At 43.1% G+C, this 19,483-nt stretch overlaps 1 protein-coding gene across 2 annotated transcripts in view; it reads right to left on the reverse strand.

The window, feature by feature from the left end:
• RABGGTB (Rab geranylgeranyltransferase subunit beta) overlaps positions 1-19,483 on the reverse strand; it is a 194,491-nt gene that overhangs the window by 134,025 nt on the left and 40,983 nt on the right. For both annotated transcript variants that reach the window (XM_069232419.1, XM_069232420.1), the window contains exon 6: positions 13,710-13,820. In XM_069232419.1, coding sequence (XP_069088520.1) covers positions 13,710-13,820 — 111 coding nt within the window. The remainder of the gene's footprint in view (positions 1-13,709; positions 13,821-19,483) is intronic.

Consider the following 19,483-nt stretch of genomic DNA (forward strand, 5'->3'; position numbering starts at 1 on the left):
CTGATCTGCTATGCTTTGTCAACGTCTGGAATTGAGATAATGCTGAGACGCAGCTTTGTTTTTTTAAAGTCACACCTGCAAGACGATTAGTGATTTAATAAGAAAGGGACCCTGGAATAGTGAACGCCGGACAGGAAACATTTTCATTGAAGTGGGCATGCTCTTCTGTACCTCCGCCACCTCCCCAAACTCCACTATTAAAGGAGGGGGTATGCATTATTATTACACATAAATATGCAAATAGAAGCAGAGGCATTTGGAAATGGAGGCTGTCCTGGAAAAGCACTGCTGTCCATTTACTTTCATAGGCGGAATTTGGAAACAATATCAACCAGCAACTGTAATCCAGGCAGATCGGTTTCATTTCTAGTGACTAACTGAAAATCAAATAACTGTCACTTTGGTCTCAGGAATTGTAGGCTTGACTTATTTTAGTAACATGTAGCTTTTCTTTTAACATTGGCAACTGGGCAATGTAGACTTAAAAATCTCAGTATGCAAACTGCTCCTGACAACAAAGCTGAGGCTGGCTGAAGGTATCACAAATGACGCAGAGGTCACTTGGTGGTTATGAAAGTAAAAGGCCGGGAAGTAGATGGATATACATTAGATTTTGAGATTATTCAGACATCTTTTCAGATGATTCCAGTACAGGAAATGAAAAAATAAGCATGCTTGGAACCCATTAAAAAAAAATAAAAAAATTAAAGGAGTTGTGGTGAAAGCAGCAAGGGGGGGGGAGTTAGGAATGGCAGAGTCAACATCAGTAAGTGCCCATGATATGTCAGTACATATGCATTATTTTTTCTAGCTTTGCCTTCTGAAAAAATTACAACAGGCATCAGTGGTATAATGAATACGTCGCTGCAAACTTACTCTAGCACAAAAGCATCATTTTACAAACTTAATACTGAATTTCGTCTTTTAACTTAAACACATATGGTGACAAACAGCTCAGTTTCTGGCATCAAAGAATAAGACATTTTAGTATATTTAAAAAAAGACCCTCTTGGAAGGCAGTAGAACAATTCATCAGAATGCTTTTATTATGCATATCGTGCACCACAGAGCCTGTTGCCAATAGCACAGCAAATCGTCCTCCTCTATGCAAATGCTCTTACTGGAAGTAGTGTGATGAACAAGATACTTACCTTTGGTAACGCCTTATCTGGTAGAGACAATACCTAGTTTCAGATTCCTTACCTCAGAATTTCCCCCAGGTGTCAATTTGAATCCGGAGAGTTTTCTTGAGCAATCCCCCTGCATGCTGTTAGATAGCGTAGATCAGCTCCACATCTGTTGTCATGCGCGCTGGATATGACAGAGCAGGTCCTATATAGGCGCCACACCAGCGTGCTGACGTCAGTTTCTATTCAAGACTTGCCACGCCTGAAGCACAGAGTTATGAAGAACATTGACCACTGGTGCTTCAAAAAACTAGGGCCATAAAAAGGGAAGTCACTTTCCCTAGTAATCAGTTTGCAGAGCAGGGAGGATGGGTGGGTCGGTAAGGAATCTGCAACTAGATATTGTCTCTAGTAGATAAGGTGTTACCGAAGGTAAGTAACCTGTCCATCTGATGTAGACATCTAGTTGCAGAATCCTTATCTTAGAACAGATACCCAAGCAATACCATCCCCCGAGGTGGGTCTGCAAACTAAGATCATACTAGAAAGTCCTGCAGTTCTGAATTGGCAAAGTGCCCATCTCTACTGACCTGACTACCAAAACACTGCTGCCTGGACAAACGTGTGCAGGGATGCCCATATGTAAACGGTGCAGGGATGCCCACATTACTGCCTGACAGATGTCCTGCACTGTAATTCCATGTACTAACGCAGTGGTTGCAGCTTTAGCTCTGGTGGAGTGAGCAAGCACGCCCTCAGGGGGTTGCTTCTTAGCCAATGCGTAGCACATCGTAATGCAGAGTACTACCCATCTGGTGATGGTTCTCTTCTGCATTGCCCAACCTTTCTTCACACCCACATAGCAAAGTTGATCATCCACCCAGAATTCTCTGGTACGATCAAGGTAGAACGCCAGTGCTCTTTTTGGGTCTAGACAGCAGAGTCTCTCCTCTTCCTTAGAAGGATGTGGGGGTGCGTAAAAATAAGGCAAGGAGATGGATTGGCCTACATTGAAAGGTGTGACCACCTTTGGCAGAAAGGAGGCCCTAGTGCGAAGCGCCACTTTGTCAGGGTAGATGGAAAGGTAGGGCAGCTTACATGACAATGCCTGCAGCTCACTCACCCTGCGGGCAGATGTAATGGCCACGAGGAAGGCGGTTTTCAAAGTGAGAAGCCTGAGAGGACAATGGTGGAGAGGCTCGAAAGGAGTGCACATATGAAATGTCAGAACCAAATTTAAGTCCTACTGGGGCATAATGAATGGGGACGGAGGAAACATAGGAGTAAGGCTTTTAACTAGCCAATGTACAATAGGAGATTCAAACAAATCGGCTGAGCAGGAAGAAGGAAGAAAGCAGAAATTACAGACAAATAATCTTTGAGGGTGCCCACAGCAGAGCACTTCTGGACCAACAAAAGTATAAACAACAGAACCTCAGAGAGAGGGGCAGAGAGAGGGGCAGAGAGGGGGGAGGGGAAAATCAACAGACTTGTCTGTGCTCCATGCCACAAATTTCTTCCAACGGCAGGCGTATACCAGTTTGGTGGAGGAATGCATGGCTGCCATGATAATGTTACAGACTTCAGGAAGAAGGTCAAAAGCTGACAAGAAGAAGGAGACTGCACAGGTTCAGGTGGAGAACCTTCCGTTGCTGCTGCGGCAAAAGATCCTTACAATGGTGAAGTCTGATCAGAGGATCGATGGACATGCTCAAAAGATCTGGATATCAGACTCTTCACGCTTAGTCCCAAGTCACAAGGATTATTTGGGCCGGGTCATTCTTGATATCTTTCGGCAGAAGTGGTATGGGTGCAAAGGCGCACAGGGGGCCTGAGCTCCACTCGAGACGAAAAGCATTGCAGAGCAAGTATAGTCTTGGAAACTGCAACACACAATAATGCCGACATTGTGAGTTCTCTGCAGAGACAAACAGATCTAACCACAGTTCTCCCCACTGCTGAAAGACCTTGCGCAACCTCCAGATGGAGACGCAATGTGTTCTCGACTAAGCATTGTCAGCTGAGTTTGTCTGCTCTGACGTTCAGAGAGGCCCCATGATGATGAACCATCAGGGATATGCGCTGCTGTTCCAACCACGTCCAGAAGCACAGAGCCTCTTGACAACCTCACTCCGCCCTGCTTGTTGCAATACCACATGGCGGCAGTCTGATCGTTGAACACCTGCACTACCTATCCTTTGAAAGAGGGAAGATATACTTCCAATACTAGCCTGCAGAGTCCGGACTCCGCTGGAGGCCAGATACCTCCCAGGTGGCCGCCCCATCCCAGGAGTGACACACCTCTCACTTCTGTCAGATCTGGTTGGGGATGGGAAAGGGATCTGGCCTCTGACCCAATTGCGGTTCGTCATCCACCACTGCAGATCCTGCGCAGTTCCCTATGAGATCTGGACCATGTCAGATTCCCCTGATCCTGTGCCCACTGAAACTTCAGGTCCCACTGCATAGCCTGTATATGCCATCTGGCATGTATCACCAGTAGGATGCAGGATGCCCGAAGACCCAACAGCTTCAGAGTCATTCTCACCAAAATCCAGGAGAGAGGCTGAAACATCTGTATCCTAGCCTGAATATCCTGGATTCGCCACTCGGGAGAATTAACACAAAACTGTATTGTGTCCAGAACAGTGAAAGTGCTCGTGGCATACCTTGAACTGCAAGTAACGTATGTAGGCAGGCAGGATGGGAATGTGGAAATAAGCGTCCTAAAAGTCCAACGCTACCACTCAGTCTCCTGGATCCAGGGCAGACAAAACTGGAGCCAGAGGAAGCATTTTGAACTTCTTCTTGAGGAAGAGATTGAGGCGCTGAAGGTCTAGGATACAGCAGAGGTCCTTGTCCTTTTAGGGTATCAGAAAGTAGTGGGAACAACAACCACAACCTACTCCTGGCACAGGGACACTCTCTATGGCTGCCTTGGCCAAGAGAGCTGTAACCTCCCCATGGAGAAGTGCCAAGTGATCCTCCATCATCCGATCGTAGGAGGATGGCATGGATGGAGGGGTAGACTTGAAGGGGAGGCAGTAGCCCCTTTGGACTATCTGCAAAACTCACCTGTCTGATGTGACTGCCAGCGGAGCAGGTGATGGTGAATCCGGACTCGGTTGGTCCCTGGTGAGGTATTGTTAGACTAGCAAGGTTTGGAAGCAGCTGGGGGGGGAGCTGAGTAGGAGGGTGGGGGTACATAAGTGGGGAGCGGGTGACTGACCTGGCCGCTGGCTCCCTGATCAACAAGGACGGTGGATTCCACGTCCCCGGCCATGCAGAGTCTGGGCCGCATGCGTGGCACTGTGGATGGAGGAGAATGGACGTGGAGGGATAGCCCTTCAGTTGTCAGGAAAGGGTGAAAATTAAACTGTGGGGGGTGAGGGGCAGCCGCAAGGACCAAGAACATAGTCGTAGCATGAGAATCCTTCAAGCAATTGAGCGACGGGTCTACTTTGTCTCCGAAGAGACAGGTACCATCACAGGGCATGTCTAGAAGGTGGGCTTGGACATGCCCCCAAAAGCCAGACGTCCTCAACCAGGCGTGGCAACTAAGGGGCACTGTAGAGGAAACACAGTGAGTTGTGTCCAGTCCACATTTGATTTTGTGGGAGTAACAGCCCAAAAAAGCAGGAGGTGTTCAGACCGCAATGCCAGGCTAGAGGAAGAAAACATCTTCTTCCTAAGTTGGTCCAGCCTCTTGGATTCCTTATGTGGGGGTGTAGAAGGGAACACGCCCTGGGAAGTAGAGTCTTGGATAACTAAGCTCTCAGGGGAGGGATTTTGCATCAGGAACGCTGGGTCAGTTGGAGTAGGTCGATGGATGCGGACAATAGTCCTGTCCACAGGAGCCCCTATGACCAAAGGGCAATAGAGGTTCAGAGGGTGAAGCCACAGGCTGAAGCACGTCTGTCAGGAGGTTAGTCCTGACTGCCACCAAGGGAAGTATGAGGCCCAAGACCTAGGCCATTCTTAGCACCACAATGGAAGAGGACACTCCCTCCACCGTAACCACAGTAGGGGGAGAAAGCATGCCAGTATCAGGGGAAGTCTCCAACCACTGGCTTCACCTAGGTGCATACGCCAGTCCAAGGGGTCCTGTAGCTGGTATTCTAAAAGGTCTAGCGACCCCTCGCATTCCTCATCGTTCCCCAACCCATAAGAATAAGGGTCAGGATCCGACATAGGGGGCAAAGCCCCTGTCGAAGTCAGAATTGGCGCAGCCGGTCTGGCTCTGTGTTGGAGTCGGCAATGAGGAAGGGGTCAGCAGCGCTCGAGGGCCGTTGAGAGAGTTGACATCCGAACCGGCGTCGGGGAAGGGCGAGGTGGTACGGCTGATGCTGGGTCAGATCCAGGAAAGGATCCATGGGTAACACCTGGAGCAAAGGCCAAAGCCACAAGCACGGAACCGGAGGGGGGCCCTTCTGACCCCGCAGGGCCCAAAGGCGCTCCAGCAGAGACAGACTGCCCAAAGATGAGGCACATGGCCTCATAGAATTCCCTAAGTTGGTCAGGGTTCACTTCAGCTCACAGAAACTCGGGAAGACGTGAAGCCGACCCATACGCAGACTCCAAGGAGGGAGGCCTAGAACACCAACGCTCCTTGTCCCTCATCTCGTCAGCCAACAGGTAAGGTGAAGTCGAAGAACACTTGCTCTTCTTCGACTTATGAAGAGTTACCTGAACGCCCTGAGGACTTGGAATGGGATGACGAAGAAGGGGGGGTTCTGCGATCGTTCTCGGGACCTTCCTCTCGACTGAGATCGGGAGCGACACGGAGCCGAGCACCGGGCCACCAGTAGCTTTAGGAATTGCTCCCTCAAAGCTTTCGGATTCATGGCCTGGCACTTAAAGCCCGACTTCCGGTCGTGGTTGCACTCCAGACACCACCTTCATGGACATCACCTGATGACAAGATTCTCAGGGCTTGAACCCAGTCTTACGCAAAGACATCCTTGACGCACAAGGAGTGTCAACGCTTAAACATTGATACAGTCGAAAAAGATCAGTCAAAAAACTACTGAGGGGGTAGATCTTCAGATCATCGCTAGACTGGCGCTGAAAGAAAAGAACGGACGTCAGCGCGCTGGGGTGGCGCCTATAGAGGACCTGCATTGTTAAGATTACGCAGACAGACGCGGAGCCATTCGACGCCACCAAATGGCAGGGAGGGGTACTGCTCAAGAGAAATCTCCAGATCCAGACTGATGCCTGGGAGAAATTCTAAGATAAGGAATCTGCAACTAGATGTCTCGATCAAATAGCCTTTTTAAAGAAGGAGCTGGAGCCAGAAATCAAGGACTCAGCAGTGCCTTGTGTTTAGCCCTCTTTTGTCTTTGCGGTTTGCCTTCACTCTTGATGCTCCTATCAATGTCTCAGAAGTACTCTTCCTTAGCTACGATTTATGGATGGTAGGAAGCATGCAGGTGGCTGCTTTAACAGGTCATCAAAGCACTGGGACACCAGAGAACCATCGATGCACTCAACATGGCACCAGGAGAGACCAAAGTTAGCAGGACCAATGCCTAGTAAGACCAGAATGTTGGATGAAAGTGGGGCAACCATCTGCAGATGCATGTCACATGCAGAAAGACTTCAATAGACAAAAAAATGCTTTTTACCGTTGTATGGAAAATTACAGCAGCAGCAGCCTCAATTAAAAGCAAGGTGGGGGACAAAAGACAAGAGGCAAAAGGGTTTGCGTTATGTCCTGTTGTCTTTGTAGATGGGCCTGGAGGCCTTAATTGTGTATTCAGTCTATCCTTCACTCACTCTTCTGTTCCCCCAGCCATTAACATGTTTGCGACAGCCATCTATCCACTGATCCCCCAAGCAGCAAATGTAATAGTTCTACTACCCATCCTACTTTTCCTTCACACTATTACTGTTCCTGCTCCGCCTTCGTCCCTCCACAGCAACCCCTCTTTCTCCTGTTGCCTGTGCAGCAGCATCGCCTCACACCACAAAGTTCACTCTTCTCTGAAATTTCCCTCTTCCCCTACATTACTGTAGCTGCATGTCACCATCCTCATTCTGACGTTCCTTCCTGTCCCAGTCATCCTGTGCTTATATATCACATAGGGGACCCAGTAATCCTCAAGTGACTGGGAATACACTTTTCAAAAGAGATGCTCCCGAAGGAACCATTTAACATAACCAGTTCGAGTGAATGAAACAAGGTTAATATCAAAAAGATTCCAACACACTAAATTAAAACAGCATAACAACAAGATAAGCCAGGGTGAACTCTGACTCGAAGGTAGTTAATACCATGAGATTTATTGATTTTTAAAATAGTAAATAATTTATTCTGAATAAATAAACACAAATGTGTCAATAAATGCACAATTAAAGAATAAACCAAATCCATAGCATACAAGTGAGATTTCACTCATACTGGTTTAATGACCATGGATTATCTTTTCTAATGTATAATTGGCATTCAAAAATGATGCCAAAAGCATGAGCAACAGATGTTAATATTTCAGTCTCTAATGTCATCTGTACATAAGACAATCTTGTGGACCATGTGTCAAGGTGCACAAGAGCAGAGCCCAGTCACAATGCAGGTTTAAATAACAATACAAGATCAAACAAGTAGAAGACATCAGAAAACTAGTAAACTTGAAACATTTAATATATTCCTAACAAAGATTACGCTAATTAACATGCGCCACACAGATATATCAAAAATAAAATTAGAAAATATTTTATGGAATGAATCAAACAGAGGTCCGAATGGAAGCCTATGATGAGGCAACTGTGCTTCTAACAATACTGTGTTTTTGTGTAAAGCATTCATTCAGTCACTGACTGCCAATGATCTAGGAATATCATATACTAAGGTAATGAAAATTACAACAATTCTCATGAGGGCATATATACCACATGGAGAAATTCACAGTATATTAATTTTGAAGCTGTTCATAAGCAGACAGGGTAGACGGTTAGACACACTGCCCACCATTATGATGCTTGGTGAATATTATCACAGATGCCCACTGTAAAAAGTCTTAACGTGACAAAATTACCAAAATGCAAGCTGTAATCTATTAACAACAAGAGAACAAACTAATAGTCCTATTCCTCATAATTATAGCTAAGACACTTTGTACATAAGTGAAGTTGTCACTTAACCTACACAAGGCAATAGGCGACAGATTCATAAATTACAAGCAATGCTATGAAGGTCATATCATCACTCTAAAGGGACACCATTTCCAAATGAGGCCTGGGAACACTATACAGACAGAAGGAACATTCTTACTCGTTATCCAACCCTTTGCAAGTAGGCAAGATAACATACAAAGCCACTCTTCATTCAACTTCAGAATAAAACTAGAAGTTAAGCTCAGAACGGAGCCTGAAAGTCAGACACAAAGCACCATGGATCATATTGTCAAGCAAACCACTAAGTCAACCAAGTAACAACATGAAGTGTAGTAACTCCTTTCACGTAAACTGACTAGAAGCAATATAAGGACAAAGCACTTACTTGAGAACCTAGGAACACAAAATGCGGTCTAATAACGTAGCATTAACAGTTACCAGCATACAGACATCATAGCAAACACGTGTTTACAAAGTCTGCAGCAAGCCTGTCACTGGAAGATTAATGGGGTAGCAAACAGGTGCTTAAAATTCACAGGATAAAACACCTATATTAGTTAAAAGTCTGCATGTTAAAAGACCTGCAACATCACAAAATAAAGTAATGGACGGAGTGTTGAAACTTTTCAAACACTCTCCCCAAGTCATAGATCTGAGTTTAATCCAATGTTTTTTTGCTCGCCACGTCACCCCAGTTTGGTCTCAGCCATATGCAAATCCGTCTTGACCCTGCTGCTCCCCATGGGAACAGTCCAGCCCGAACTGCTAAGCCTCTGTGGATTGGAAAAGAGCATCCTGGGACCGATTTCGGGGTATCACTCCTCATCAGCCAGGCTAGTTTGAATCCTGTGGTGCAGCGAGCAAGGGAACCACGACTGTACATGAGGAAATGTCAATGCAGGTGGCATCCACCTAATAAGGCCAAAGCAGGTGACAGCCGACTGATAAGGTGCAGGCATACTACCCCATGCTCTAAATTAAAAGAGAATCTTGAAAAATGAGTCAGTAGGAAAATGCAGTGAGTCAGTAACACTAGACAACATTAATAATATAAACTCCATGGAGTCCAAATAGTACATCCAGTTAGAAACTAAAATATCCAAGCCCATACATTAAGCACAATTACTTCAGACATATTTACTTAAACAAAAAAGGGGAGTTCACCAAATCTACTGAAGTACATCTAAAGAAACTCACTCCACTGCCGAACGTAATAGCTCTTTCAAATCCATTTGTTTTTGTTGATAGTTAGCAACTAATCAACATTATGGCCCTCATTCTGACCTTGGCGGTCTTTTCGCAAGACCGCCGAGTTACCGCCGCGGTGAAGACCGCCGACCGCGGCGGTATGCCGCTGTGCGCATTCTGACCGCTGGGAGCGTTCCGCCAGAAAACCGCCAGCAGCCACACTGGCGGTCGGCGGGAAAGTGGAGACTGGTCAACCTCCACCGCCACGCCAGCAGAACACCGCCCACAGAATTACGACCCACATTTCTGTGTGGCGGTCTTCTGTTGGCGGTCTTCTGTTGGCGGTCACCTCCCCATGGCTCCCGTTGCCTCCCGGAGTACCAACGCACAAGGTAAGTTGACCGTCCGTGAGGGGTGGGGGTGGGGGGGTGTTGTGTGATGTGGGCGTGCATGGGGGTGTGCGTGTGAGTGTGTAGAGGGGGTGTGTGAGTGCGTGTATGCGGGCGGGGGGTGCTGCTGTGTCTATGGGTAATGTGTGCTGTTCGGCAGGTGCGCATGTCTGCATGTATGTGTGCGGGTATGTGTCCCCGTTGTGTATGTGTGTGTAGGGGGTGTGTATATGTGCATGTTGGGGGTGTGTGCATGTCGGGGTGCATGTATGTGCATGTCGGGGTGGGGGTGGGGAGGGGGTTCGTACCACCTCTGGGGGGTGGCAGGGGGGTGGAGGGTGTGGGGGGAGGACTCGGGTGGGTAGTGGGGGGTGGGGGAGACCCCTATCAGTGCCAGGGAAGGAATTCCCTGGCCCCGATAGTGCTTACCGCCATGGTTCGCACGGCGGTTCCCGCCCGCAAGAAACCGCGGCGGTAGGCAGGGTCATAATACCCTTGGCGGTCTTGGGACGACCGCCGGGCCGGAGTGCGCCAACTCCAGCCCCGCGGTCATGACCGCCGTGGCGGTCGGAGTGGAGAAGTGGCGGTCGGTCGCGGCGGGGACCGCCGCGGTCAGAATGCCATTTTTAATACCGCCGGTCTGTTCGCGGTCCGACCGCCGTCTCTCCGCCGACCGCCAGGGTCAGAATGAGGGCCTATGTCTCCTCATTGAACATCTAACAACAAGGATCCACCATTCATCTTGTGTGTTTGATGTTGTTTACATCTGTAAAGTTGTATTGACGGAACATTGTTAACATTGTATCTGATTTTTGATTGGTGCTGCAAAAATGCGTTTAGGGACTGCTTATGTCTTTTTGCCAATATAATGAAGAACGCATGGGCATTCAAAGCAATAGATAACTTTCTTGGAGGCACAATTTTTTTCAAGTGTCCAAGGAACCATTTCTTGCCATGACGGTACAAAAGGTTACTACAGCAGTTTTGTTACATCCTGTACAATTACCAGAACAAAAATTACCCAACCCAGGTTTTAAGCCCCATGCTTGTTTGGTTATTATTTGAACTACAAATTAGTTTGCTTGGCTGTATGACTTGTGGGGGTCTGTGTGCAACTTTCGTGCTGAAATGGAGTTTTATCCTTATTGTAAGGGAAGTGTGCCTTTGTAAGGTAACAGATCTATACTTGCAAATTTTAGACTACAGAGTAAGGATATTTCCTTACATCTTTGTAGCATTTCCCAGCTTGCTTCATTTGGAAACACAATGTCATTCAACAGTGATGATATTTTCAGGGGTGTGTGAAACTCATGTAATTTGCTGTAGTGTAATTACACAAGATTACTCCAAAATTACATGTAATTATGCAAAATGCATCTCACACTCAAAAAGTTACCTAAAAGGTCCTTTCAGGTAAAAATACAACTTGAAAGTGTAATTTTGATTTCATTTTGGGTCGCTAGCATTCAAAACACTGAGCTGCACTTGTGCTCAAAATCCGGACGTTACATCTTACATTAAAGTTTCTCCCTGAAATTACAAGATGTGGCATAATACTGTAATTTCAGTAATATTACATGAATTGTGTTGTGTTAAATTACCAAAATTATGCCCATTAAGCTGGCATAATTAAAGTTTCGCCCAGGCCTAAATATTACCCTCATTTCACTGCTAGTAATTCTTGAATCGAACTACTATTATGTCCGGTAGGTAAGTGAAGTTTTTCTGTAAACGGTAGAGCTGCTGACTGAGGAACTGAGAAGTCAGGTTCAAGTCTCTGCATCAGCTCAACATCCTGTGTTTCTGGGCAAATTTCTTAATGCCTTTAAAAAAAAAAAAAAAAAAAAACTGGTGCTCATGCAAAGCGCTCCAATACCTTCAAGCGGAGCTTATATAGTATAAAATTGCTAAACAAAAAAACAATAAGTTTTCTGCTTCATGTCCTGCATTTTGGCAATTATGTACCTTGTCATGGCTTTTTGCAACAGGCATGTATGTTTACTTTTAGCAGGTATCTTAATAGTGGGAAAGGTGTCTATACTGTCACCTGATGAAAATCTCCAAAATTAATATACAGCAAATTTATCCATGTGGTAAATAAGTCAGCATGGGAGTTCTAATAATTTTCATAGCTAGGATTACGATATTCTTGGATCCAGTGACTGACTGAATGAATTAATGCTTTACACTAGAACACAGTATGGTAAATGGCACAGCTGCCTCAACCTAGATTTCCGTTTTGATCCTATAAAATATTTAGTGATTTTATTAACAAATTCTGTTGTGGCTAATGTTAATTAGTGCAATGTATGTTGAGATTAGATTAGATATTGCAGGCATACAATTGTTCTGATTTATTCTACTGTTTTGTCCTGCTTTGTTTTAGAAGCCACCATAGTATCTGAGGTCTGTGCTAGTGCACCTGGGCACTGCCCTGAGATGATGTCATGTACTAACGACATTGAAGACTGAAATGTCAACATTTACGCTGCATCATTCTGGGATGATGTCTGAAGGCAGAGTTCACATTAAAAAAAAAAAAGAGACATTTTGGACACTAAACCAACCTGAGCAGAATCTCACTTATGTCAAGAAATATATAAATATCGAATCAACTATATGTATGATTTGCATATGTTTAGGTGTGCTGTTCAGCTCGTATTTGTTAACTTTTTAAGTATTGGAAAAACTGATTTAATATTAAACAAACAATAGATGTCTTATTATTTACTACTCTTGAAACAGATTACGCATTGACTTATCTTGTTCCTGAGCTTATGGAGTTCAGTGGGTTTTTTTTTTTCTTTTTTTTTTCAAGGGTGGAGGGGGAATACCAGCCATTTGCATTCACACAAATTAGTCATGTTAAATGGATCTTTTGTGTTTAGCTACGTGTGTTGACTTCCAATCTCCTTGTTTACGTTATACTTGGGCTATGCCATGCAGCACTCCCTCCAGCTTGGGAGGAGTACTGTTAAGGGGAAGGTCTGGGATGGAGTAGGGGTTGTGGACAAATGATGGGAAGATCATGGAGAGGTCACTGGGCCAAGTGAGTCAATCTTTGTCTGCTTGGTGCCTCTGAAACTGTGGATGCTTGCGAGGGGTGGGGCACTAATCCTACATTTCTAATAAAAGGTTATTACGCATGGTGGACACAGGATGTGCTCTCCATTTTTGCTTAGGCAAATTTTAAGATGTCAGAAAATTCAAGCAATTGTTTGCAAACTCGGGTCAAAATCTTTCAGGTGATCAATTTACTGATGAATGAAAAGCAAAAAGCTAACATGCCTCAGAATCCCGTGGGCAACGTCCAAGGAATTAAAGATACTGCTATAACATTAATGAGAAACAGCCTTATTTTTTCCATTTCCCAAGGTGGAGCCAGACTGCCCATTCACATGTTTATCAGTGACTAATACCAATTGTACTCAGAGTCTAGAACAAACATCTAAATGGAACGAACAGAACATGTTCAGGATATAAATTTTTCCTTTAGGAGGACAGTCATCTTTTCACTATTTCTTTTCACTTTGGTTTGGGCTTGCTGTTTATCATTCATGAAAATGTTACTTATGTAGAACACTAGTTCTCAGCTAGATGAATCATGATAAATTTCCTAAACCCCCCTGCACTGTTTCATAATAGTGTCTTTTAAACTTACATTTGCTTCTTTTCAAATGGAAAAAAAAGCTAATTATAACATTTCGGCTTACAAACAGGCCTGTGTGAAAAAGTGCTTCAGGATGAAGGTCAGACCTATTTGGTGCTTATGATTTCAATTAAGACTCCCATGATGGAGAAATAGGTTAATTAGTTATTTTTATTTCATGGCCACAAGTTAAGGCATACTATAATCTATCATGTCACAGCATCAAATAAAGTTTCTTACCTGGCCTGCGTGGGATTCAGATCCTGGCCTACAACCAAATCCACCATCGAAGTTCATGCAGGATAAAACAAATTCAATAGCTTTTTCTAAATTAATGGCATCCAACTTCCCCTAAAATAAGCAACACAATTTTTCTTGTAAAAATATACAAATAAAGCTACTGCAACAGGTAGTTATAACATGCCAAACACATGTGCAACTGCACTGATTTTGCACTGTTCTGTAATTTACGTTGAACATGTAATTCATTTTGCTAAAATGGCTTCATCAGGTGAAACCATTAAATATTCTTTGTTTTTTCCCTTCTAAAGTTATTCAGAAAGTACTGTTACACTATCCTGCATATATACGTTTTTCTTAAAGTTTAAATAATTCTGGTTATATGATTATTTTCATGCAAATACACTGCTGTTACCAACAAAACAGACATGTTATACCAAGGTCTGCAATAGATTTGTGGCGTTAGGAGATAATCTCCCCTACCCTTTATTTCATTTCTAAAAAGGGTCCAACCCTCCCATCCCACATGAGCATGTTATCTTATTTCCACCTGCAGCAAATGTGTTCTACTCCCTTAATTCCCCTTTGCTTTTTTACTTTTGGACTTTTACTGTGAGTGAGTCTTATTCATTGTAAATTATGTGAAAATGAACTGAGGGTGCTAACATCAAAAGTCCACCTTTATATACAAGGTCTACTGCTGCACAGCTAGGGTAAGAGGCTATGGGCATGTTACACACAAACACATGAGCACAAGCATGTGCAAATATGTTCAGGCTGAGGGCATGTTAGGATACCGTCTAGCTTAGCCCAATGTCTGTGCACAGGTATTCTGTCACAGAAGGGGCACTTCAGGGATTGGTGCAGACATGGTGCAGGACATATATAATGAGTGGATATTCACAGTATAAATCTGTAATGATTGCTAAGTATGCTTTACAGATTTACACATTAAAGGCGAAAAGTGCGTCACAGCACAGTTTCGCCATATGTAGCCCTAGACATAACAGTCAGGCAAAAATTGCAAAGTAAGCATGTACACAGAGTGCAGGTTCAAAGTCAATTTTGTAAAAACTACTCCCTACGGTACTTGGAGAGTTGCCATATTTCCTGGCTTAGCTCAACAAGCCCCCCCCCCCCCCCCCCCAATTTATTGGGCAACGTTAATTATTCTGTTGGCTAGCAGGAGGATCAAATGCCTCCCTACATAATAAAGGTATTTGCCGGACCTTTCCTTGTTCCTGAGAAAGAAAGGGGTGTGGAAGAAATCTACATGTGCTAATAAGCTCTTCACACTTCACCTGGCCTCGGCAAGCCAACAAAAACAAAGGAAGACGGCCAGGCCTCTGGAGCCAAACATAGGAGGGATAACTCTTTGAGGTTTTAATGAGAAGGGATCAGACCACTGTTGAAGTGTTCCAGAATGATGTGCAGGAGGATAGGGGCAGTGATGGAGTGATGATGTGTTATCCAAGGATGGGGCAGAGGTTCATACCTTCCAGAACTTTCCACCACCCAATTAATTAAAACCATGCACAGGAGACAGGCTGTTAAGAACTCACTGGACCTAGGTGAGATGCCAGAGGAATGCCTGGTTGGAAAGGGAAGTCCCCTGACTCCACTGCAAGGACCAGCGTAAGGACTTTGACTGCAACTGGCATAAAGAGACGGAGATTGTTTATCAAAGGAAAGTGGGGCTGGGCCCTTATGCCCTTTGAGGGACAGACCTGCTTAGAGGACGGAGGTGGGAAACTGTGGAGGGCTCCCAGGAACGTCTGTGGTCTGGTCCTGCAGATGGGTGACCTCCATCAGGAGGGGGCCACTGACACACAGGTGCCCCTCAAGACGTCCATGAGGCCTGAGGAGCGCCGTAGAAAGGGTACTGTGCTGGCAGGCTGTGGAGGAGCTGCTGAGATAGCCCCTGGGTGAAAGCAGGTGCCAAGAGCCCAGTCAGAGGGCAGATCCAGCAGGAGAAACTAGCCTCCACGAAAGGAAGAAATTTAGAGCCCATGAGGCCTAGAAAATCTACTCCTGCTGGCTAGAGCTCATTGTCAGATTCAAAATGACATCAAACGAATGTAAAACTGTCTCCATGGAACCTGAGAAAACATGGAAGGAAGCCTGGTCGCCTGAGGGTCGCCTAATAACCCACTTTCATACACCACTCTTTCCCTAACCCTCTTTATTGAATTCACTTTTGTTGCTTTGAACTAATGCTCCTCTCCTTTCGTTTGGTTTGTTCAGTGAATCTGGTACAGTTTTCCTTTTCACCCCCAGTAGTTTAAATCCCCACCTCCATTCCTTGCACAGTCTGGAAAAAGACAGCATTTAATTTTTTGCATTAAAACACATTGAAACATTAAAAAAAAAGCTGGTGAAGTCATAATTAAAAGGTGCTTACAATGTTCCAATCACACTATAGCGGTCAATGCAAAGTGCATGAATTACTCTAGATCATAATAGGTAGCCCTTTTATATTCTTAAATCATGACAGGTAGCCCTTCTATATTCTATCTCTATTCATATTACTTTCAAAATGTATATACTTCTCCAAAAACCATGTCAAACCTCTAGACACAGACAGCTCACACTCCAGAGTCTGATTCAATATAATTTAATGGTAATGCGTTTCGATCTACAAGAGATCTTCCTCACAGCCTGATACATGCAACAACTGTGCACCACTCTCTTTAAAAAGTGCTTCCGATCACACAGTGAAAATAAAGAAAGGACTTTCTGTTGGCACTACCGTCCCATCATACGGAAAACAGACTTCATAACAATCTTATATTACATTAAATGCCAAGCACATGTTTTACTTTCTCATAATAAAATAAAGTGACAATAACCAATAATAAATTTAACAACTTGGTAAAAATTCACTACATACTCACAAACAAGGCCAAGTGGCTTAGCATATTTGAAATCCATTTTTCAGGGGTGGGGGAAACATCTTACCAAGCCAAAATGTGTTCCCTGTGTCACTCACTAAAATACATAAACCATTAGTGTACAAATAAATCCCAAATCACACGATGGGACTCCATGGTGCAAAGCACGCCAATCAGCATCCAATGACTTCCCAAACTGTTGATAATACCAAGTTCTCCAAAGGAAACAGAAAAAGGTAGCAATAAAGCCAACTATGATGTTATTTAATAAAATAACAATACCACTAATTAATTTAAAGAGAGAAAAAAATGTGATTAGCATAAAATGTAATATGAGATTGTTATGAAGTCTGTTTTATTTATAATGGGACGGTAGTGCCAACAGAAAGGCTTTTCTTTATTTTCACTGTGTTCCGAAGCACTTTTTAAAGGGAGTGGTGCACAATTTTTGTATATATCAGGCCACGAGGAAGATCTGGTGTAGATCAAAACACGTTTCCATTAAATAATTTTGAATCCGACTCTGGAGTGCGAGCTTTCTGAGTCCAGAGTTTTAACATGGATTTTGGCTATTGATAGCGGGCCGGCACCCGAGACTTTCACTGACCCTGGTGGTGGACGTAGCCAGGCTTTGCAGGGATCGGTCTCTGCATTATATTATATATATATATATATATATATATATATATATATATATATATATATATATATATATATATATTTTTTTTTTTCAAAAAACAAGATTCTCTTTCTGTTTTAGCAAGAGAAAACCGCACTCTGTCGTTGTGCCAAAAATACCTTAACTTTTAATACATTAGTGAGATCATAAACAAACAAACAGGAATCCCCTGACGCGTTTCGGTCTCACCAGACCTTGTTCACAGGTGTTTCCTGTGTGCTAATTTCGGCGCTTAAAATAAAGTACTCCAAAGTAACAGAAAAAATACTCAAGTTACACCACTTATCAAGAGTTACTCCATAACATCACTAAATATATATACTTTAACAAAGAAAAATTTAACGTTTTTCTATATACATATTTACCAAATTGTAACAGTGTTTTGACTACAATCCAAGGTGTTTTTCACTGAGTTCCACATTGCATTCTGGTATATGTAGTTTATAGCATTTCATTAAATCAAATTATTTTTAAATATATGTCATAAAATCTTGTTTCAGCGACTAATGGAGAATTCAAAACAATTTCTGAGGTGTGTTAACAAAATATAGGGGCCCTCATTAGTTTTTAATTTATATTCACATTGGATTCATATTCATGTATTGCATGTTACCTACAATAGCAACCTATAAGAGTTGTCATAGCTCATAAGATGTTGCCATTCATTTATTTTATGTCATTTCCACCAATTGATAAGATGCTTTCTTTCCCGTTGTCAGATAGACATACAATTTTGGTGCTATCAATATAAATTGACTGAAGGAATAATACCCAAACATTAATTTTCTTCCATCAGAGGTGCAGGATTTAGCGAGGGCCTTGTTTAAAAGAAACTTTGGGGATTGTGCTATTGTAGGTAACATGCAATACATGAATATGAATCCAATGTGAATATAAATTAAAAACTAATGAGGGCCCCTATATTTTGTTAACACACCTCAGAAATTGTTTTGAAGTCTCCATTAGTCGCTGAAACAAGATTTTATGACATATATTTAAAAACAATTTGATTTAATGAAATGCTATAAACTACATATACCAGAATGCAATGTGGAACTCAGTGAAAAACACCTTGGATTGTAGTCAAAACACTGTTATAATTTGGTAAATATGTATATAGAAAAACGTTAAATTTTTCTTTGTTAAAGTATATATATTTAGTGATGTTATGGAGTAACTCTTGATAAGTGGTGTAACTTGAGTATTTTTTCTGTTACTTTGGAGTACTTTATTTTAAGCGCCGAAATTAGCACACAGGAAACACCTGTGAACAAGGTCTGGTGAGACCGAAACGCGTCAGGGGATTCCTGTTTGTTTGTTTATGATCTCACTAATGTATTAAAAGTTAAGGTATTTTTGGCACAACGACAGAGTGCGGTTTTCTCTTGCTAAAACAGAAAGAGAATCTTGTTTTTTGAAAATATGGTTGTCCTGCCTCAAACCAGCACCACCGGAGAATTAAGTGCGCCGTAACACGCAGATCAGGACATCTTTTCTTTCACATATATATATATATATATATATATATATATATATATATATATATATATCAGTCTTCAAAATAAAACATTTTCATAGTATGATCAAGTGCTTTCCAATGTCTCCCTCAACAGTTGCTAATATGATATTCCCATAACTTGAATTATCAGTATCTAATTTTATCAAGGTAATCACAGTTGTTGATAAATACTACATACATTACTCCAATTCTGAAAACATAGGTGCTTTCATGTCATTTGTGGTGTTAAAAAAGGAGGTTTGCTGTAGTATCCTTTTTAACAAAAGCGGTTACTGGCTCTGCTCGTCTTTTTGGACAGTTTTGTAAATAAAGGTGTCCAAATGTGATACTACATTTAAAGCAAGGAGGAGTCTTCAGATGCTCAGAACATGATTTGTCAGCAGGAGATCTCTAGATGCATGCCTCTCTAACTGGTGGTTACACTGCAGTGATATTAGCATAAAATACCTTTTCAATCCGTGGAAGAACTGATCTACAAAGCAAGGGGTTGCCTGCACAAACACGGAAACATCTAGGGGAAGTGGTGATCCTGTTATCACATACTTAATCATTGATATATTGGGTTCTAGCCTCCTATGAAGTCCTAAGGATTTGCAATGGCGTGACTGGACTGTGTGATCAGTTTGTATACTCTGTTTTGCGTTATACAATACCATTTGTTTATAAAATATTGAATTTGTTTTTA

The sequence above is a fragment of the Pleurodeles waltl genome, chromosome 4_2 (genome assembly GCF_031143425.1).
Source record: "Pleurodeles waltl isolate 20211129_DDA chromosome 4_2, aPleWal1.hap1.20221129, whole genome shotgun sequence".
Lineage (NCBI taxonomy): Eukaryota > Metazoa > Chordata > Amphibia > Caudata > Salamandridae > Pleurodeles > Pleurodeles waltl.